At 37.0% G+C, this 23,794-nt stretch overlaps 1 protein-coding gene across 2 annotated transcripts; it reads right to left on the reverse strand.

The window, feature by feature from the left end:
* On the reverse strand, nt 1-14,833 carry LOC102714728 (calcium-transporting ATPase 5, plasma membrane-type). Of its 2 annotated transcripts, none has more exons than XM_006652716.3 (34): nt 14,529-14,833; nt 10,464-10,580; nt 10,334-10,388; nt 9,720-9,820; nt 9,515-9,646; nt 9,324-9,413; nt 8,982-9,051; nt 8,722-8,792; nt 8,560-8,643; nt 8,398-8,475; nt 8,246-8,317; nt 7,984-8,067; nt 7,832-7,914; nt 7,653-7,761; nt 7,514-7,569; nt 7,397-7,439; nt 7,235-7,318; nt 6,978-7,115; nt 6,506-6,571; nt 6,322-6,420; nt 5,556-5,666; nt 5,313-5,480; nt 4,221-4,280; nt 3,911-4,072; nt 2,938-3,054; nt 2,740-2,838; nt 2,532-2,669; nt 2,321-2,421; nt 1,828-1,873; nt 1,616-1,750; nt 1,154-1,261; nt 943-1,034; nt 722-813; nt 1-434 (listed from the first exon to the last, which is right to left on the reverse strand). In XM_006652716.3, exons 1-34 carry the CDS (start codon nt 14,676-14,678, stop codon nt 391-393), a joined length of 3,255 nt encoding a protein of 1,084 aa, XP_006652779.1. In that variant the 5' UTR covers nt 14,679-14,833; the 3' UTR covers nt 1-390. The 2 variants fall into 2 exon arrangements, with proteins under 2 accessions (XP_006652779.1, XP_015692089.1); XM_015836603.2 differs by having other exon boundaries at nt 7,056-7,115; nt 14,529-14,832.
* Between the last annotated feature and the right edge of the window lie 8,961 nt (nt 14,834-23,794).

Genomic DNA, 23,794 nt, shown 5'->3' on the forward strand with positions numbered 1-23,794 from the left:
TTCGATCATAAATGGTGATTTCTTCTCGCTCGTTGTCCACACAAAACTGAGGGCAGCACATATATATCTGCACAGGCTCTAATAAAGAGGTAAAACTGGAGCAACAGGCAAGAGAAATAAGCTGACATGAGTAGCCCAAAATCATTTTTGCAACTCCAATACGCTAACAGAACGCCATAAGAAATCTCCCTGCAGCTGCTCTGCCGCTAACCCACCTTGTCCCGTCAAGTCTCTGAACGCATGGTTAATAGAGTTGCAATTTCCCAAAGGTGATGGGACCCATGACCTATCCATGAAGCCTAATGCATGTACAATACCGACAACAGCTAATTGCAATCATGTTAAACCTTAAAAGTAAAGCTTGGCACAAATTTCCCCCAATGCAAAGCTTCATACATCGCTGTGATCAGCGTCATCACCCTTGGCGTCAGCAGCTGCACCAAATGTAGTCACGTGTGATGGATGTAGAACAGGAGGATATTAAAGAGGTCTGAGAATTTATTTATTACGATATAAGAATAGGTCAAAATAAAACATCTAAACAGAAACCTTGCAAAGAAATGATCAGATTTGAAGATGTGTATATGGAGTGTCAAATGTAACAATAGTTCTATTAGCAACCATACTACTGTAAAATTTCACTTTGGTACTGTGCCTCCAAAAGGTGTACTATGTTGAATTGTGCAAACAAAATACAGAATACACTAATTCAGTTGCATACCTTGCTCACTTCCTGGGCAACAACATGTAAAGAAATCTCCTAATGGTCTCTTTGGGACAGGGATAAGCTTTCCCACAAATGCTAGTGGCCAGCTGCATAAAAGAGATCGATCAGGTACAAAATAGTTAAGAAAACAAAAAGGTTTCATGATACCAGAAGACAGGTGTTAAACCATACCCAGACCTGCCCCTTTTTTTTACACAAGAGTGAAGAGAGCTTACCTGAAAAAGGCAAGACCTATTGACACCAACCACAACTGCCAGGTGAGCCTGGTTGTCGATGTGAACTTGCCAAGGAACTCAACAATAAGTGCCTGCACATAAACAAGTATAAACATAAGCTAATAACAGATGTAGATCAATTCAGCTCCATATACACAGCTATAGGGGCCAGTTACAGACATAGGAGAAATTATTGTAGTGTGTTTTCTACCTGCAGTACAACTGTTATGGTGACAATGGCTATAAACAGATGGTTCCCAGTAATGCCCTTGAATATGTTCAGTTCATCTGGCTTCCTAGCATTGAACTCATTGAACACCTGACGATGAAAAGATTGTGATAGGTTGTCCCAAATGCATAAATAAAAAAGGGTCCATCTCCGGTGCATTCTACTAGCAGTAGAATTTAATCGACATCGTTGATCTATTTTTATCGAACAACTGTGATTAAATTATACTACCAACAATATTAGGTACAGTAGAAATTTGAAGAGGTAATATCATCTTTTTATTGTGATGTTTATTGCCAAAAAATTACAAAATACTACTAATCAATTAATTAACAAAGTAAAAAATATTTTTAATCAATGGCTGAGATTAGTTCTACTGATAGTATAATATTACCAGTAGAATGCACCGGAGAGGGGCCCAATAAAAAAATAGTGGTAACTCACCTGACAGAGAACAAATGTGTTGAATATGAAGGTATTTTTCACTTTGTCTGCATGCGCTGTGTCCTCAGTTTTTAGCTGCAGAAGGCTCGTGCCCCTAAAGTTGAGAGTGAGGAGGACTGTAACTTGAAAGAGAGCCTGAAGGAAGAACAGATGGTCAATTGAAAGCCGTTGACATATTTAACTTCAAATTTGAATACACAATAGTGCCATACCATTATGATTAAGTTTCTCCACATGATATTTGTTATCAACGGTTCCCTGAAAACAAGAAGGTTAGGACACCTTCAGAATGCAGAAAACAAAAACTATATGTTGACATTGAATTGCACATTGGAAGATATTAGCAGTTACTTGACACAAATGGACATATAAAGTATTACACGGCTAACATTACAGTATGAAATAGACATGATTATATCAACTGAGCATGTACACGAAATGGAGAAAATGAGTAGGTTACTATAAACCATGATCAAACAGGTGAAAATTATCAACAATCTCATATTTCCTGTTCTTCATCGGATTAATAATTCATTGTGTGTATTAGTTCAGGATGTTAGGCCAACAGCCCACTATTTCTTTCGATCAAATCAAGAGGAGAGAGGAACTCTTGCCTCCACTCTACAAAATGTTCTAGCCAGCCCAATAAAATTGTCTGCATAAACCAAGCAAGACAGTTGAACAGCAAGAACACGCGGAACAAACCTCCAACCAACTGGTGGTCTCTGCATAAGATGGTCAGTCGGTGGCTCAGTTGCCAGTGCAAGAGCACCCAGAGTATCCATGATTAGGTTAACCCACAGAAGCTGCCGACCAACAAACCCAGGCAAAAAGATAGAGAGTATTAATCATAATAGAAGTTAGAATAACCAACTTGCACCTTATTATCAGTAACAAACAGAGCATGAACTCAAACCTGAACAGCATTCAAGGGAACATTCCCAGAACTGACAGCAGCAACTACATTAATAATCAAGGCTGCAACGTTGACGGTTAACTGGAACTGTATGAATTTCTGGATGTTTGCGTAAACTGAGCGACCCCACCTGACAACCTAAAGCCAGAGAAAGGAATACTATAAGTTGCAGTCATGGAAGGCTGATAGCACAGCAGAGTGTACATACCCTCACGACTGATGCAAAATTGTCATCCAATATAATAATATCAGAACTCTCCTTGGCAACTTCAGTTCCCTGGATGCCCATCGAGAGACCTATATCTGCCTATTAAGTTCAGCATAGCGTAAGCAACATATATGGTGGTTATTGAATATGAAGGTTGTTTGTTTCAAAATATGATGAAACATTTGTTGAGAGATAAACCTCATGTAATGCTGGGGCATCATTTGTGCCATCTCCAGTCACAGCAACAACATGACCTCTTTTTCTTAGTGCTTTAACAAGTAAAAGCTTGTCATTTGGTGAAGACCTCCCCATCACCTGTTACCATTCACATAGGGTGCATTTAATTGCTGAGGTGAAGATAGATATTAATATATTATATGCTGAACATAAAGCAGCCTGGTATATACTAGAAAATTTTGAGTATGTCTATTCAAGAAAACAGACTATTGCCGTATGCACAAAAATAGCACGATAAACATGCTCTCTCCAGCATAATAGTTCAATATGATTTGAATGTTATAAGCAGTTGGAACAAGCGACTGCATTAGTTAGTTCCTCACAAAGACAATGGGGTGTTAAAAGAAATCCATTACAGGACCAGGAGGGTGTAATGTTAAGTTATCAAAAACCTTAGTCTACCTGCACAACCGTGTGCCAACCTTCTCCCATAAACAGGAGGGTTTGTTTCTAGATGTTTGTATGTGCATAACCTTTGTAGATATTGTTTCTAGATGTTTGTAAATGTATAAACAGGAGGGTCCTCTCCTATGATTACTGTAAAAGAGAAGCAGCTATATTAAAACAACACACAGCCCGCTATTTATCAACACAGGCAAATTACAAATATGTCCTTTATTCGAAACAGCTCAATCCGCATTACTACATCATGGCAATTTTTCTAGTTTGTCATGTCATACATCTCCTTCCAAATCTATTCTCCATGATCATGGAGAATGACAAAGGGAAGAAAAGGGCAAAATACTATGGGTAGTTTTGTAGTTATCAGAAAGATGGTGTTGATAGAGCAACATTTCAGGGTATTTTGCGTAAGCCACAGAGACATCTACATAGCCTACTACTACTACGTTGTATGATTCTAGTCAGTATAAAGACACGGTGTTAGCAAGGTGGGGTGTGGAGGGTACATAAAATGCAGGAAAAACAGTCATACCGAAATCTTTTCTGCAGCTTCCTCCCTTTCTATGTCTGACAATGCCCGAAAAGTCTTTCCCTCAATTATGACTGGTTCTGACACATTGGGGTCAGTTAAAATTCCACATTCCAAGGCAATTGCTCTGGCAGTTTGAAGATTGTCTCCAGTAACCATTCGGACCTAACAATTCAAAAATTAATGGAACATAACTGATCAGAAGCAAAGTCATGGAACAGATCTCAATAAACATGATGAACAATCTCTTACATTTCTGTTTCTAAGAGAGAGCAGAAACTAATATACCATTGCTGACTCAGAGAAACATTACCTTAATGCCAGCTGCTGTACATAAGCGAACAGAATCTTGAACTCCTGGGCGGCACGGATCCTGTGAAGCAATCACACAAACCAATCAGCAAGTACTTGCAAATTATTGCAGTTCTACAAAGTTTGCTAGTTTCCTGAAAATGGAAAGTTGATAATATGCTAAAACAGTTTGAGAACTTATTAACACATTGTCATTATTCAGTACTGAGAAAGATCAAGTTAGGTGCAAAGCAATGTGTGAATGTGACAGCCGCAAACACAATCTTTGGAACCTCAAGCCGATTACTGAAGTGCATCATGTTGAGACGTCAGTAGTTTTTCATGGCTTATTTCCTGGTTTGTGTCAGGACTGATGATTTTGGTGCTTGCTTTTCTCAGGACTCTGGTCAGTGGCTATTGGCACAGCAATGCCCTGGTCTGGAAAAGTTTACTCCCTGAAGCTAGCTGTAATCCATCCCATGTGTTCAACAAGAAGCAAGATTGGAGTCATAAACGCAGTTAGTCTTCCCTCCATCTGACAAAGACTTCATTTTTTGCCTTCTTTATTTGTCCCACAAAGACTTCATCTTTGGAGCCATAATTGCATTTGAGTTTGTGAAAGCAGGGGACAAATGCCTCGGAGTTTGTGAAAGCAGCATACAAATGCATTAGAGTTGGATAAAGTTAGTGGCATTCTAGTCTTTTTAGCTACATATTGGTATGTGCGAGATGTGCCAAAAATAAAATCTTCTGGGGACACAGGTATTATCATTATGGCACTGTCAGACCAAGTAAATTTTCTACAGTGATCGTAGTGTAGCTCTTTTTCATAGGGTTAATGGCTGCTGCTTACACATGTACTAGTCTGATTATTATTCGTAATTATCCAATCAAACAGTATTATTTGATAAATTAGCTACATCAAAAAGAAAATAAACCAATTAATCAGAAGCATGTAGTCAAGAGACAAAGAAACAGCGCAACTAATCAGAGATGCAGTGGAGAAGCAGTTAAGGAATTACAATACAGCTCATGCAGGAGAAATGGAAGGTGCATTTATCAAATAAATCTTCAACTGCAAACCAAAAGCATAAAATGTTTATTTGAAACTAACCTTTATGCCGACAATACCAAGCATAATTAGGTCATCTTCAGGCAATATCCAATCAGACCTCTGGTCCTCGTTTGGTACATCGCCCATCTCATATGTTCTGTAAGCGAAGGCAACACACCGGAGGCTCAAAGTAGCCATTTCTTCTATGAATTTCTTGAATTCACTAGTCTGAAACAACTAGTTTGTCACAACAAAACTACACTACAAAAACCATTGAATTACAAAGGATTGAGCGGATATTACTTTCTCAGGTGTCATTGAATGCTTTGAACCATCTGCGGCGACCCAGCTTTTGCATGAATCCAAAATAATTTCAGCAGCTCCCTTCCAGTGTATGTGTACCTCAGAACCACCCTCCAGAAAAATTAAAAAGAGCATTAACAAATCTTGAAATGAACAGAGAGAAGTAATAAAGGGAATCACACAAAACATACCAAATAATTGTAGAGATTGAAATTAAGTCACACCCACATAGGGGGGGGGGAGTTGATATATAAAGCCAATAATATGATATGGTACAACAGAGTCCTCGAAGAGAGGGGTAAGTACAGAGGAGGGGTGGCGGCAGGGTGCGCAGTAGAGAGAGGGCGCAGGGTGCACGGGTAGGGGAGAGAGGAGAGGCTCAGATTAATCTGATACCATGTAGAGAGATTGACATTAAGCCACACCCATAGGACAGGAGGGCAGTTGATATATAAAGTCAATAACATGGTAGGTACAACAGAGTCCATAAATAGAGGGGTAAGTACAGTTATAGTAGGCTATACAATATCTACAAAAGAGATATACTCTTAACAATAATCAAGTTGACACAGATATGACAGATATACTAGGTAAAACAAAAAATGTAAAATATGAAAAGGGTGCTAAACGATTTAACTAACTAGGACATTGTAACTGCCACTACACAAATGGAGTGAATATACATGCCATTTTACAAAAAATGGTAATGTGTCATAAACAATATGAAAATAACAGATCTGTGATAGTTGCAGATATTATGAATTACCAGATGCACTGCAACTCCGCCTCTTTTTTTCTCTGAGTTGAACGGGAAAACATGAAGAATAGATGACTTTGCTCTCGTATCGTTGAATCTCATGCCAAGCTGTGGAAATATGCTGAGCATTGTCACCAAACAGAAAACATAAATAATCTGCACTCCAGCTACTAAAATAGGATTGTATTTGTACCTTCAGACCCCAAGACAGTATAGCCTTTTCCGTTGGTGATCCAGTCACCTCTGGATCTTGACCATTCTGCAGAGATAATTGAATTTAAACCACTAGTTAGCAAGCTAATCAAGAACATGTAAGAAAACAAATGTTTGGTCTCGTGGTCAGTAAAAGATTTTTAGATAACCACAAAGTTGGTATGATAGAGTGAACAACAACCCCCTATCTTTCCACTTATGCTTATAAGCCAAAATTTGAATATTTAAACTTAAATTTGGAGTTGATTTTAGGGTTTTTCATCGTAGTTTATTTTTCACCCTTTGCTTTTAGATCGCTAAGAACACATATATAAAAGTTTTACCCATAAATTATTTTTAATCGTTAAGTTGTTTCGTTTATGCTTATAAAAAACAAAATATTAGGTATATGAAATGCAATAAGATGAACAGACACAAGTGAATGCGGAAGTGCTATAGAAGTATAGACTAACATCGGGTTCAAAAATGCTTCCAGATGTATTCTGAGCAATTCCTTCAACAATCAATGACGATACAGTAGCTGATAGCACCTGAACATTATCTGGAGGATCCATCTTCTTTCCACCAAAGTAGGCCTCAACAACAGTCATCTTAAAATTGACAATTAAGAATAGGGGATAAGTAATGATTGAGAAAATTGTAGGAACCAATGATCATCTTTGCAACCATCAAAGTGCACAATATTGTTAAAATGACAATAACATCCAACCTGATTCAAAGTCAGAGTGCCAGTTTTATCACTGCAAATTGTTGTGGCTGAGCCCATAGTTTCGCAGGCAGATAGTCTCCTGACCTGTAAGCATTAACCCACTCAGGAGAATGCATCTTGCAGGATATCACATCAGCTAGCACTACCAACAAACAAGCATACCAGAGCTTTGTCCCTCATCATCTTACGCATAGAGAAGGCAAGACTGTTACAGATAAGTGCAGGTTAATGGTTGCTGGTAAGAGTGCAAAGTAAAATACATCCTCAAATAACACTTACGTCAATGTGACGGCCAATGGTAACCCTTCAGGAACAGCCACAACAACAATCGTGACCTAGTCTCATCTCAAGTTAGTAAGATAACAGAAAATGAAAACATCAAAGCATCAGCCAAGACATTATAATAGAGTCCACCTACCGCCACTGTAAATATTCCTACTATTCCTCGTATTGTCTGGCCTACGCTCATCTTTCCTTTCACATATTGGACAGACCCATCTGGGTTATAAGTATGCCCAGTGAAGTATCTACAAGAAAACAAAGTGACACAGATAAATAAAATATATTTTTTGTAAAAATAATAATTCCAAAGTCTACCTGGCCAGAAGTACAACAAGAACGGCAACAGCAACAGAAAGTCCAACGATTCCAATGAAGGTGGCAACACCGTTCAAGCGAACCTACTCCACAACAATAAATGCATGTCAACTCATGGACTCATAGAAAGGTTAAGAAGTTAGAAATAAAACCTGCAAAGGTGTTTCTTCACCAGAATCTTCGGATATGCTTGCCATGAGCAGTCCCCATTCAGTATTAATGCCAACTGCGGTCACCTGAGCATTTCAGAATTTGCATATATTTGAGATGGATCAAATTGTAAAACCATATTAATATACGGCAATCAGTATTGGTGCTACTGCAATGTTACTTCACAGTGTGCATATATTTAGGAGCTGAAAGTAGCTGTGCATCCCTTCCATTGAGTATGCAAACAGTAAACAGAAAACTAACCAACATAGTGCCGTAGCCATCAGCAACTTTGCAGCCAGACATTAAGAATGGTGACTTGTGATCTTTGTGAACCTTCAATTAACCAAAACATTGCAGTGTAAGCTTAACACCTCAAGTGTAATAATTCCAAATAAGGGTGCCAAGGAACTCACAATTTTACTTTCTCCAGTCATACTTGATTCATCTATCGAAAGGGAGTGGCCACTGATAAGGATCCCATCAGCAGGGACCTGGCAAACAAATTATAATTACCCACCAAAAGTTATATGCTGCTGGCAACCGGTTGGTTCAAAATGACACAGAAGATTATGCACCTGGTCACCAATTTTAAGTGGGACAACATCACCAGCAACCAAATCATAAATTGATACCGATATTCGCCTTCCACCTCTAATCACCTGAGAGAAAAATTGTCAGGGTGTGACTCATGAAACTGGAAAAAAAAAGAATCGAATAAAAGTATATGGAATTTTAACCTCCAATTTGATATTCTGCTTTTCCTCATTAAGATTTTGAAATTGTAAGGACTGCTTGTAATCACTAGTTGCTGAAACAAATGGCAAACATTATAAATGAATAGCAATTAATAGATTTCATATAACTAAAGAAGTTCCAGTATCACATATTGGAGTTGATCGGACAAGTCCAAAGCATTACTCATTTTGTATAATTGGTCCATTCTAGTTTAGCCAGTACAAATCGATCACAGAAATGATTATTGTGAGTGATTGCATACCTGTAACAAAAACAACAAGGAGAACAGCAAAAGCAATGCTAGCTCCATCATACCAACCTTCTTTTATCCCCTACAAACAACAAAGGAGCTATCAACTCCAAAATAATGAAGACTATAGCTATAACCAAAAACAGTAAAAGAACATTGATGAACAGTAAGTGGCAACTGGCCAGGCAAATAGGAACAGAAAAGGAACAGGATGGTTGTAATCTAGCTCTAGAGTTGCAAATCGATAAAAACTGGATACAGTAACAATAACAATAGGGAGTGAACAAGCTACTGATACAGTAAGAGACAATATTGGGTAAATCAGAAACACAGAGTTGAGTGATGAAATCACACCTCTGTTGTTATGCCCAAGGCAAGTGAAATAGCTGCAGCAACCATTAGTATGATAAGTGTCAAATCTTTACAGGCGTCCCATAAGAAGGCCTAAACAGAAGTGTTAGCATACCAAGAGTAAGAATCCAAAAGTAAAAGGAAAACGCAATATTGCCGTAAAAATATTAAATAATTCTCAACAGTCAGCATACCAAGAAACTTCTTCCTTTCTTACGAGGGTATGTATTCGATCCAAATGCATTTCGTCTTGCAGTCAAATCTGAATCATCTCCACTAATCCCCTTCTCTGTATCTGTCTTTAGCATACCCGCTACCCCTGAAATCTGTGGGGAAGATGCAAGGTGTAAGCTATTTTGCACAAAAATGAGAAAGGGCAATGGCACAAGAATTACTCACCCCTCCATACTGTTGTAGAGCAGAGTAATTGTGATCTCGGGTCAATGCAGTAAGCTGTTCTTCTTTTATACCAAAGCCCAGTGCACCATCAACTTGTGGTGCTGCAAAGTCGGTATTGGAGCAAACATACTGAGTAAAGCGAGAACAAAATGCCCTTTCCCTGGATTATACTCTAAATTCTGATCACTATCATAGGAATAAGGTTGCGCTATATATTAGCAACAGTGCACTCCAGCAAAGCATTAGTAGATGCCCCACTTACAATACATGACCATAGCAAACCACAGGCAAACATGGTGAGCACAGGAATAAAGATAAGGAGAGTTACAAGATACTCTGATAGATTATTGTTAGGGATAATAGATCAAAGAGACGGGATTTAACGTGGAAAAAAACATCCAAGGTGGAGAGGAAAAAAAACATAGGAGACAAATCCACTAATAACGGTACGGGGTTACATGTGTAAGGGTGGTCTATATTTATAGTCATTTATAGGACTAGGACTAATACTAGTACTAGGACTAGTATATTTGAGGCATAATCTAACAATTATCATGGAGAGCATGAAAGAGCAACTGAACCAAATAACGAATATGTAGAGATAGAAATAACACCTGCCACCTCTGACGGAATGTGGTCTCGCCCAGCTGCTTTAAAGCGAAACGCAGCCTGAAGAAGGAAATAAAGATATCAGCCGGAACCATGAAAAAGAAAAGGAAAATAAAAAATAATAATGATATTCACCCTTATAACGTGTGCTTGTGCACGAATTTTTCTTATGACTTCCTCCCTTTGTTCCTCCCTTTTCAAGTCCAATGTGTATCTAAAGCGCCTTGATGCGTTGAGCACTAGAGCTGCTTGCTGCAATAGAAAGAAGGGTGGACAATTATATACAAAATACTCAAAGACATGTGCTCACTAAGAGTGAAACTGAATTGCAGAATCGTTTTGAATGATATCCTGCAAAAAAAAGGATCCGGCAGCTTATGGTGCCCAGCAAAGCACAAATCCACTTAAACACCAGTAAACACTTCTCATTTTCTTGCATGAAAGCATAAATCTACAATTTTTTACAGTACTGAATATAGTAATCTTGACATGTTTTCTGAAGAGATAAGTATGCCCATGGATGCAAAGCCCTGCGGCAACCACTGAGCAGCAGCCAGCTACAAAACGTACCGGCCAGAACAACTTAAATATAGATTCAAACTTAGAAATTATAATTGAAATTGTATCAACTATATAATTTACTGTGATATCCTGCTAGGTACATCAATGTATTATATATATAATGATCATCAGCCCATGAGTTGCATGTGTTATTATTAACGGCATTATAAATATTAATTTGTTTCTAACGAACAATTGTTAAAATTTTAATAACATAAGAATATGTTGATTTCTTATATCTCGCTTAAGTAAACATGCAACATTAATTTAAACTTCTAACACTGAAACCGTTTTATTTTCCGGTTTAGTTCCAAATTGGTACTTACAAATTACAAATGTTTATCATGTTACTTTCCTTTTTTATCTTATTAATTTCAAAGTTAACTGCTTATTCACTATGTTAAAGTTTTAAATTCGTTATTTTTATAATTAATTTAGAATTATTAAATATCAAATGTGTACCTTGTATGGAGTCTCAATCATTGGTTTTCATCATTAGTCTCATCTATTTTTCTAGATCCGCATTAAAAAGTATCAAGTTATACATGACTTGCAATCTCAATTACTGCTTGTTTAGGCTTTAATAATCCCTAAATTTGTAATCAGTGAAAATTGAGTCTCAAATGTAGCTTTTTTATGACTTAGTAATTTTTAAATTCATAATTAATCACTATCCATTTGCTCTCAAGGTTTAGAATACTAATAATTGCTCCCTCTGTTTCATAATGCAAGACTTTCTAGCCCTACCCAAATTAATATGAATACTAATGAATCTGGATACGTATACAAAACATATACATTGATTCATAGATGAAAGTCTTACAGCATGAAAGGGAGGGAGTACCGTCCTCATGTTGATGGTTCTTTTCGTTATGACACTGTTGCATCATGCATGAGAGTATGTGGATTATCTAACCACCTAGAAAAGCTTCCTAATTAGTACTAGTACCCAAGAACTTCCATGCTAATGCTACGAAGTGATCAGGAAGCAACTATCATTCTTTCAGCCGCTAAACTATACGTGAAGCTACACCAAGAAAACAACTACATGAATGAACAGCTTAGTTACTCCATCTTCTATGTACATGGGCCATAGCTGCCATAGCAAACGAGAAGGCTTCAACCTTTGGTACGCAGGTGCTTCGGTTAATGAGCAAAAAGTTTTAATTAATTACATGCCTGCACACAACACATGTTTCATGCAATGACCAAAGACCACACATGATACAATTGGTGACAGACAAACAATGTAATCCATGTGGGACTCTGATTATCTTCCGGCATTTTCCTAGTTAGATAAGAATTTCCATATGTCACGGTTGATGAATCTAGATCAAATCTGATTATTTTATTTAATATAAATTTTGATATGATCAAGACTATTGGTCGTTATTCTTAAAAAGATGAAGATAAATTTTACTATTTGACAAGAAGAAGTGTGCATCTTTATGTTAGGATCAATATTAAACTTTTAATTATATGCGGAATATGATGGTTATATTTTGACTCTACCAATTTACATCAATAAATAATAGAGCTTTTGTACATACAACATGTTGAGTAATTATTAATTATTGAATGTTGGAATTAAATTACTCGCTATCGTGCCATGTGTGTCCTTCATCTTAATTAGTGTGAGAACTTATGGTATATAAATAGCAACATTACCCTCATGGGCTTTTAAGTTAAAAGTGGGCTATAACGTAGATGGCCGTCTGATGTCAAAATTAAGAGCCCATAATCCTTTAATAAAATCTAATGGATACGATGATAACATTTAACTAATCAATGGCCAGAATTTTCTGGTTAATGTAAGAGCTCAAGGGAATTTCCCAATTAGTATAATTAGTATAGGTATAGATGCCGGATCTATGAAAAATTACATATTAGCAGTGCAAAAGTTTTGAGCCCAAAATTATGAATTCAAATACCGGTTAAAACATCTATGCGACCAGCCAGTTACTGGTTTTCCAAGGAACTGCTATTCAGAAGCTTGGATACACCTGGACCAAAATGCAAATACAAAGATTATGCCAGCAGCACAATTTTAGTGACAAAGATTATGCCAGCAGCACAATTTTAGTGCGGGATGGCATAATGCTCAGGTGTTAAGACTGGCAAACAATATTTGAATGCTGGTAAAAACAAAATAAAATCGGCCAGAAAACCCGATGGCGCAGAATAGCTGATCCAACAGGGTGGAGTCCAACTACATTCATTTGTTTCAGGCATGTCCAGCTAATCCCTCCAGCTCTTTATGAAATATCGTGAATGGGATGCAACAGAAATGGGCCCAGCTATAGTCATCAAAAGAGGACACACAATCTGGACGGATCATCTAATAATAACAACAGCTATTGCGGCCTTCTCAGGGTATTTGGAGTTCTGGAATAACTTAACATAGTACATACAAGTAATTGTGATTTATAAACAATTGCCCACCAGTTAGACAAGTTGGAATACTTTTTTAGGACACAGAGCACAGGGTAGAGTAAAGACTAGTACTACTAGTAGCAACACTGCTACAATTCGCCGCGTGACTGTCCTAGAACATTCTAACCAACAAAAAGCTAAATCAAAATGCTTGCTCTCTTCCCAAATACAAGGTGTAAATACATTTTCGATGTACCGTGATATAAGACATGCATGCAAAGGTGCACCTAAATTCTTCACCATCAAATCTAAACGAGGAAGTGGTTATAAATATTTCTTGGTCCTAGTTGTGCTTTATATTGGAAGGAATATTTCAAATATCCATCTTACGAAATGTCAAAGCCGCAGCAAGCGGAAAAGGGTCAGAGGAGTGATTCGAATTTAACGCAAGTTCAGGAGCGCTAAAAGCAGAGAACAATTTGAAAGTAATCAGGTTGAACAAAGCAGCAAAAAGCCCGAACAAATTCCTATCAAATCCGACGGCCCAGTCCGTTACTGAAAAGGCATCTGTCCAGAACAAATCTGAACAGATAGATTAGTTGCTTTTGCGCTCAGTGGTCCCACGTAAAATCGAATCGACCATGCGAAGAAAATACAACTTGCTTAACGCCCCGCCCACCCAGTGAAATTCTCAGACCAGGGCACAAAAAAAAAAAAACAAGAAGGTGGAAGCCACAAACTCCCAAATCTGAGCGGAAGCGTTGTTAGGAGAAAGCCCACTATCCTCTTATTAGTAAAAAAACTCATAAAAAATGTCAGAAATACTTGGTCGGCTATAGAAGTACAGATGCAGTCTAAAACTCAAATGAGAGACAAAACCACGAGCTACATCACATGCACATAATATCGAACTTACCAACCCTTAAAAAAATTACTCCAGATTTTTCTCAAAAAACAATGACCATAGCAGCCTTTGTTGAAATTCTAATCATAGAAAGTACAAATTTCTCTAAACTCACAAAATCTGAAGCGACAGCGAGAGCCTCGCGCGTAGCGTAAACACCACTATTGTGAAACAGACAGACGCCTTGGCGGTTCAAATTATACCCAAAACTCAACCGTCGAAAAATTCTAAGCTGCTCCAAAATCAACTCATAGCGAAGCCAAATCTGCGGATTCACTCCAACGGCGGAGCGGCGCTAGCGTAACATCAAACAGGTTGCGGGACGAACAACAACCAGGGCCGAGAGCTGGTGAGCGCCTTACCCGCCATTTCTTGAGCCGCTCGACGGGGGCGCCCTTGGCCGGGATGTCGAACGGGTCGGCGACGGAGCCGATGCCGATGCTGCCCCAGCTACCGCCCCCACTGCTGCGGCGCCGCCCGCTGGTCGGTCCTGAAGACGAGGCCGACTCCATCTCGGGCGGCAGCCTCTTCGCGCCTCGCAGGAGAGATGACACCGCCCGGCCCGACGAGGAAACCCTAGAGTTCCGCCGCGCGCACTTGAGCTGCCGCCGTCGCTTCCCCGCTCCCGCAGCGGCGAGGGGAGAGAGAGAGAGTAGTGGCCAGTAACGCCAGTTACTGCGGAAAGGAAAGGGAAGAAAGGAAACGGAAAGCTCGTGGCCGCGCTCATTTGTACTCTACTGCTACCTGCGCTTTTTTGATCTTGCGGGTAAAAGATTTTTGGAAATTTACAGCTACCTCTATTCTAAATCATAAATAATTTAGCATGAGCTAACAAAATATTGAAATATTAATTTTTAGTTAATTCAGTAGTTAAACTTTGAATTTTAAATTAATTAAATTCTCTTTTTAAGCATCCGATCCGATGGAACCTCAGATCACCAAAATTATTGAAATAGTAAGAATTTATATAGAAATATTTATATTATAATATAAAGTTTTAAATCATATAAATATTTTGTTTGGCTTTTTAAAAAAGTTAAAAGGTATAATTGCAAAAAATGTATACTTTTTATACGCGTCCTTATAGATCTAACATCCAACATCCCATGTTGAAAATAAATATAACGAACAAATTTTAAAATCAATTTTAGATTAAAGCTAAAAATCTAAATATTTAATTATAAACATAATCAAAAAATTTTATTCCAGAACGAAGGGCAGTACGTGCTGCCAACACAGGTGTTCTTTGTTGGAACGTACTAGTACTCCATTACGCGTCTACTGGCCGGTGAGTCGTACTAGTGGTATATATTAAAAAAAAGTTTTGAAGGCCAGTTCTTGTCCTCCGCTTATTACATTTCAGATTTTTTAAGAAGAAGTGTCACGTAAATGTTTAATCGAATGTTAAAAGAGGTTTTGGACACAGATAAAAAAACAAATTTTACGGTTAGCCTGGAAACCGCGAGACAATCTTTTGAGCTTAATTAATCTGTTATTAGCACATGTTGGTTACTGTAGCACTTATAGCTAATTATTGACTAATTAGGCTCAAAGGATTCGTCTTAATATTTCTTCCGTGACTGTGTAATTATTTTTTTTCATCTATATTTAATGATTTATTTAGGTATCCAAAAATTCAATGTGATGTTTTTAAAAAAAATTTTAGGAACTAAATAAGTCCTTTAAAGTTTGGAAATTTGTTGCGGTGATTGTAATATTCAAGTAGGACAGCCTAGGAAGTAAATGGCACATTCCAAGTTTGATGATCAGTTTGATTCTTTGTGCAAATCGATCTTAACAAGTTTTTGGTACTTGGGAATTTTTAGTACATGTTCGCTCGGCCAAATTTGATATTGTTTTACGTGTTCAGCTTACAGATTTATTAAAGTGATAAAGCTTTAAGAATTGAAACTTCTGAGACGTCCAAGCGAAGATTCACACCCCTATCTTCTGACTTTCGGTTACGCTTATAAGATACATTTTAACTTTTTTGTTATTGAATTTGAAGTTAATTTTGATGTTTTTGTCATAGTTTATTTTTCATCGTTAGCTTTTAGATCGTATGAATATTTATATAAAAGTTTTATTTTTAAATTATTTTTTCTCTTTACAAGTATATCGTTGGCTTAAAAGAAGGATGGCCCCCTTATTTTTTAACCTAAAATATTATTATATTTTAGGACGGAGTTATTGTCTTTGTTGGGATCGATGTTTTAGATTGATCTTTTTGTCTAGGGCGTTCCTTTTCTCTGTGCGGGACGAGGGATCAAAGGACCGGTGCTGATTTCTTTTACTCGGATTATTGTTTTTTCGTGTTACATGATTATCAATGTAGCTGTCTTTTACATGGTATAAAACAACGAAACAAGTTCTGTGCATTGTATGTTTTAATCGATCATCAACTAAATAACATGTTGTTTATATATCACTCAAAAACTTTAACATGTTGTTTATATATTACTGAACAACTCATTAGGAGTGGCCTTAACACTAATTCAGGGATGGCCACTCTCCGTACGTTTCCACCTCTACGCTGGATGTAACCGATTAATTATGATTGAAGAATTAATCATGAATTGTTCGTGACACGGAATTAAAGCTGTTGCATGTGGCCCCTCGTGAGCTGCGCTAAGGTATCGATCCATGATGCACGCAGGCCCAACGTGATCGATCGATGAACTCATGGCGAATTTCGATCGGCCAACGCACATTACCTCGCATGAGGAACATGCTTCACCGTGGATGATTAGTGCGTGCCCATGATCCCACCAAAAAGACTTTGATCAATTCTGCCAGTTAAGACGGGCAACCTGACAGCACGAGACACGTAACGAAACTGGTACGACTAGCTTTGCCACGAGCATTAATGCACACTTGGAATTGGAATGCATGCGTTTAACGGTTTTTCTTTCACAGAGTAAGCGTTCGGGGCATGTCAGTCATAATGTATTTTTCATAAAAGTGTCATACCTATTAAATATGGTGTCACGTCAGCTAAATTACTGACTTATTAGAGACAATAAATAAGGAAGTTTTATGAAATAAGAATTCATCTGACTCGGTTACCTGGTTTATAGTCTTAATAATTATGTTATAAAGTGCAGTAAAATGTATCAAGTACAGTACGCAAAGTAAACCGATCCAGTAGGCGATAAAACGGCTAAAAGCTGGAAAATCCGAGGAAGCATGCATGTGGCTTGCGCAGCTTCTCTCGAGATTGGCTGACAGCTACACGTATACGGCTAAAGCCATTGTTGGGTGTCCCTGATGCTTTAGCATCCCAGCTGCGTGAGCAATTTCCCGTCTTGAGTCTCATCTGCCAATTGCCATATATGATGCTTTTCTTTGGACCGTGTATAAATGTTGCAATGTGAAAGTAATGTGATTGTTTTTCTTTCGGTGCGACTTACGAAATCTTGCCCTTGAGAGAGACTGGGGGAGTTTTTTTTCAGTGACGAAGGATTCAGAAAGCAGAAAACAGATCGGCCTATAAGCGAAAAACAAATCCAGAAAAGGTAATAGGAGTTGCAACAAATCAAAAGGACCAAAGTTGTTTGGACTATACAAGCGTCAGATACTCAGATGGACTTTGGTACGGAAGGAAAGCACGAACCCTGGTTGAAGCAACTTACTTAATTAGTGTACCATAATATAAAATGTTAACTTTAAATGTAAAGTTAATTTTTTTATCATATTTTTTTCAAGCCATTGATTTTAGATTGGGGACGTGAACATAAATGTTTTAGTCGTAATTTTTTATTTATAAATATGTTGTAAATGATGGGCTGATGGTCCTTCTTCTCTTGTTTTTGCGGGACTGGTAATATTCGAGACGCGAGAAATCGATAGCTAGCTATATTGATTTTGATCCATAGAACAACACGTTGCGATCCTAGGAATATCGTAAACTGGTGACCAACTAAACCACGAAGAATGTGGGATTGTGAGACAACACAAAAAGGAATTAAAGGAATCGTGAAATCAGCGCTATATATTGCGTTTATTCGTACGGTTAACGGGTAATTCAGTTCCATGTACATTTTACTTGTGTTTAAGATTCATACGAATATCAGTGCTATCCATATATGTATATGTTTTCAAATTCATTAGTACGTATAAATATGAACACATAAAGAATCAGAACATCTTGCGTTTACTAAAATGAGGTTATAATAGAGAAGGATTTTCAATATAGTGGGTGATTTTAAGGGAACTAGTAGGGTGGCCCGCGTATTTGCACGGCTAGATTTAATGTAAACTCTTAAAAGTTTTGAATTTTCTTCTTATAATTATTAGCTATTTTGCTCACTTATGATTGTTGCCTCAAGTTTGAAACGATATGCTACTCAAGATGGGCTACCGTCGTAGATATATGCCTTCATCTCTAAGGTTGTTTTAGTTCTATATTTTGACTATGTGTATTTAGTATTGTAGATGTTAATTATTTTTAACAGATTTGTCAGAGTTAAATAATTAATATACACTAAAAACAATTACAATATATATTATAATATATAGTAGAATATATGGAGTAGCTTATTTGGGTCCTCACCCAAGCTACCCTTCTACTTTTCCATTTTTTTCTCTTTACTATTGTTTACCCGATTTCTCTTTATCATCGCCATCACTATCTTTTCTTTTTTGCTTATGCTTATAATCCAAAATTTAAATTTCTAATCTTAAATTTGGAGTTAATTTTGGAGGGTTTTCATTGGATTTTATTTTTCAGCCTTAGTTTTTTTAGATTGATATGAACATATTACGGATCGATATATATATGTTATTAACAATCAGCCTTCCGTAAGGTGGTATATTATTAGACATATGTTATTAAATATCAGCCGCTAAAATTCAAAGACAATATGATCTGATGGTTGAAATCACATGCACACGAAACTGTGTCGTGATCGATCATAATTATTTCCTTAATCCCTTAATTCCACGATGAGTTATCCTAACTGAAATCTAAATCACATTTAATCAGTACACCCTTTTCAATTTTTGGCTATGTCCGATTCAGTCTCAACATTAATCCAAATAGAATTATTTTTTATAAAGTCCTGGTAGCCTATTTATCTAGTATTTTACCTATACAAAATACAATTGATCTCAACCGTCGTCATATAAACTTCTTATAATCTAACAATGTATATTTTCTTTTTTTTTTCTATAATTAATGTGGTAATTTCTTGCATCGAGGGAACAATTATTTTTCTCCAGATTGTACTTACGGTGATGCTTGAGATTTAAGAAAGTTTTCCTATTTTTTTCTTAGTGTTTGTTTTCAAATTGCTAAGTTAGGAAATAGAATCAAGATGGCATCACGACTCCTAACTCACGTACACATTTGTATCCGATTCAGTAATTCAGATAGGAAGGATATTTCATTCAAATCTCAGCCGTTTAAGCCGGATACAATGCAATCCAATGATGTATTTTTTTTTCCTTTTCTATGATTAATCTACACCGTTATAATCTGGACCCACTATGATCTAACGGTGGATATTTTTTCTTTTTCTCCGATTAATCTACACCGTTATAATCTGTACCCACCATGATCTAACAGTGTATATTTTTTCTCTGATTAATCTGCACCGTTATAATCTGGACCTATCGTGATCTAACGGTGTATATTTTTTCTTTTTTCTCCGATTTACGTGGAAATTTCTAGCCCCCAGAGCGAACGTGGAGCCTACTTTTAAGCCTGTGTATAATAGATAGAAGATAGATAGATAGATAGATAAATCCTAACATTTATATCTTCTGAAAACTCATGTCATGGTGAATGGCACACGTAAGAGTGAGGACAAAAACTATATAAGAGGGCTCACATTTATATTTATACGGAGAAAAGAAGAAAAAACTACTCATGGAATTTTAGTCAACCGTATTATAGACACGAAGACATTATTGTATATGTATGAGAGGTAGAACATATGTTAATGGTGTAGCATATATTCGTATATAATTATTATATAAATTGTCTTTATGTTAACTTTAGGTGATATGAATAGATTTTGAAGCTAATAATTAGTTTTTTTATTAACGTTACTGTAAGAGCATTTACAATAAGGTGACCTAAGTAGACTATAAGATTTAGCACCTTAGATTTTTGGTGAGTTGGAGGAGAGAAGGAGGCTTTAGGTCTGCAGTTGGTTGTAATACTGGCTATTAATAACTTTGGAAGAGAAAATGGTGGGCTAGGGTATAAATAGAAGAGCTACTAGGCTATAATATAAGAGCTACTGGTAGCTTTGATCTAATCTATATATATATATATATATATATATATATATATATATATTGGTTTATGGAATACTATTTATTTTTTAATAGATATTTTATAGCATAAACGTGAAATTAGCTACTATAAAATTCAAAATATACCCTACAAGTTAAAGATAACATATTTTTATATAGAATATTTTAAAAAAATACTGTTTATAATCATTTTAGACAATAATATGGCAAGAGCGGATTCATAACCTTGTTGCGTGGTTCTAGCAAAAGTGTCCACGTGGAGACGATCGACGTATCATTTCAAGGATAAATAAGAGAAAAGGTGTGATCGTCCAAGCTTGACTGGTACGCGATACACCTTCGTCACCAATCTGGTTAAATTAATACTAGCTTTAGCATGAACCAGAAGCGATCCAATCAGCTTCCGGGACTATTGTAAAATTTCGATTAATCGCGATCAGCAAGCTAAGAATGTCTAGTCTCGGACGTATTCCGATTCTAGAGATAGCAAGGTGTACCATTATTGTCTGTTAAATAATACTGTCAGGTAGCTAAAATGTTGTGAGCTTCAAATCAGCAACCGATTTTGGAGCGTACGTGTGCCTGTTCTAAACCACCAGCAATAAACTAAAGACGCGTACCGACGTGACACAAAGTTACGTGGCGGCACCGGCTGAGAGCGAGACATGCATGCATCATGCAGACATGTGGCTGTTTGGTCATGGAAACAGTTTTTTATGCACGGATGTATACTTATATATATTCTAAACAGTCGTAAAAATATATTAAAAAAATTAATAAAATAGTTTAATATGAGTTATATCATTTTACCAACATGCAAGTTTAAATTCATCTTCTACAGGTTGTAAAAAAAATAACAAAAACAATTAGGAATATGTGTATAGTTAGTTTTAGTTATATTTGTTTTTTGCTACAACTTGTAGAAGTTGAATTTAAATTTGCATGTTTGTGATGTAATATAACGCATATTAACCTATCTTGTCAAATTTTTTCATATTTTTGTGACTATTTAGATGATATGCAAGCACACGAGTATACCTCTACCGTATGCTAAAAATGTTTCCCCGGTGGTCATACGTGGCTCTTTCGTTAGGTGTGAGACAGTCATACAGATCGAACGGAAGTGAGAACGGATAAAAAGGAGAACCCGTCGACTTTATGCTATTATCATTTTACTTATAAATCAAAATTTAAAATTATAATTAGTTTTGTATTCTTGCCATCTAGTTTATTTTGTAGCTTCGGCTTTAGATCGTTAAACACGTAGAAAAATATTTATAAATATTTTGTTTCAGGGAGAAAACAAAGGATGTACGTGGTACTCGTTAGACTACTATAGTTCTAATTCATCTATATCAATCTAATAGCCAATTCCTATAATAGTTACATATAAAACATCAATACATGTCCCATATGCCATACAGACATTTTGTCTTGGAGTCCACGTGCAACTGGCTACAAATTAGTAGTTCACCTCTCTTCTCCCTTCTCTCTTATCTCTTTAAAATATGCTTATAGCCTACTATTGTATCTACTCTAATGTGATATATAGAACTATGTATTGATGCTTTGAAGATAACTATTGTATGAATTAACTATTAGATTGACTATAGATAAATTAGAACGAGTAGTTAGTTATACTGTTGAACTTGCTCTTCGAAGAGCCGGGGCTGAGCCGCCGAGGACAGGTTGACAGAAGAGTATCGACGGGTCTAAAGAATAATCCATTTTGATTTGACAGGAGTGCGTTGTGATGCTGTACGATGGGCACAGGATCTCAGTCCTTCGCCAATCCGAAAGATTTTGCTTCTCTGCTTGATGCGTGTTTGAACGCGAATCTTAGAGCAGCCACTTGGTTGAAGTGCGCGTGCTTTGGAGCGCCAGCGCCAGGCCGGCTTGATGTCCGCCCAAAAGCATGATTTCACACTCCAACGACCAACGACGAGCGCGCCTCGACGCGGCAGGAGACGAGCCTGCAATGTCCGTCGCTGCAACGTTGGTGAGATTTTTGCGTACACTCGCGTACGTGAGCTCGTAAGGAAGACGGTGAGTATAACGGATGTGTGATGGAAGAGTTTGGTCAGTGGAGAAGACAGGATAGCTGCTCTGGGAGTAGGTGCTGGACACGTGTTAGATAGAGAAGCCAAGTCTTTGAGATCGTGCCACGACTTTGCCTTGACTGCGTCTGTAGTTAAAGGACGAAACGGTATACGTGTCGAGAGGAAAGCCAGCTAGGCATTTTCCCTTTCTTCGCACTCTCCATTTCTTTGTGGACCCTCGCAGCTTCTCCTTTCTTCGTGGAGGACCCGAGGCGTGCGCTGGTGCAGGCGAGGCCCATCCGTGATCACGTGGCGGTTCGGCGGGTGATGCGCCGATCCACGTGTACAATATTCTCACACCGAGTACCAATGGAGCCGACCTTCACTACAGTACACGCCGACCCAGGTGTTCTCCCCTGCCGACGTGAAGCTGTGTCTGTTCAGGGCTCCTTCGCACGAAATTCGTAGACTTTTTACGTAGAATAATTTAAAAAATAATTTGTAAATAAAATTTTTATATGAGTAACTTTAGCCCTTGTTTAGTTGGCAAAAGTTTTACCGTATGTCGGAGTGAGTTTTTTTTTTTTGATACGAATGAAAAAACGAATTTCAGATTCCGCCTGAAAACCGCGAGACGAATCTTTTGAGTCTAATTAATCCGTCATTGGCACATATTGGTTACGGTAGCACTTATAGCTAATCATGTACTAATTAGGCTTAAAAGATTCGTCTCACGATTTCTCTATAATTGTGTAATATTTTAATGTTCATGTGTATTTAATGTTTCATTTAAGTGTCTAAAAATTCGATGTGATGTTTTTATAAAAAATTTTAGGAACTGAACATGACCTTACATAGGAAAGAACCAAGGGTAGAGTTTAAGACTAAAAATCCCAAAATCAACCGTAAGTTTTAAGATTAAAATTTAAATTTGACTTATAAGTATAAGCAAAAAATGTGGCGATTAATTTCTCTGGAACTTTTAGACCTCCTAGTTGAAACACTTATCACTTTGACTAAATATTTTACCCTTGATCATTAATAAATTATATATGTTTAGTTTATAATTAATAGAATATATTTTTATATCAATATAGAATGCATATTATTAATATGACTAACTTCTAAATATTTATTATCTTTTAGCAAAAAATATTACTCCCTCTGTTTCGACTTTCTTACATTGCCTAGATTCACATGTATGTTAATAAATCTAGACACATATATAAATTATATACGTTTATTATTTAGATAAGACTAAAAAACGTTACGGTATAAAACATAAAACAGTATCTAACTCGCGCGTGTCATTCAGAAATTTTCTCCTC

The sequence above is a fragment of the Oryza brachyantha genome, chromosome 4 (genome assembly GCF_000231095.2).
Source record: "Oryza brachyantha chromosome 4, ObraRS2, whole genome shotgun sequence".
In the NCBI taxonomy this organism is placed as follows: domain Eukaryota; kingdom Viridiplantae; phylum Streptophyta; class Magnoliopsida; order Poales; family Poaceae; genus Oryza; species Oryza brachyantha.

Coding starts and splice junctions, on each gene's coding strand:
- LOC102714728 (XM_006652716.3), bottom strand. CDS start 14,678: ATGGAGTCGGCCTCGTCTTCAGGACCGACCAGCGGGCGGCGCCGCAGC. Junction 6,421..6,505: donor TACTGTCTTGGGGTCTGAAG/GTACAAATACAA, acceptor ATATTTCCACAG/CTTGGCATGAGATTCAACGA. Junction 2,422..2,531: donor TTCCCTTGAATGCTGTTCAG/GTTTGAGTTCAT, acceptor GTTGGTCGGCAG/CTTCTGTGGGTTAACCTAAT.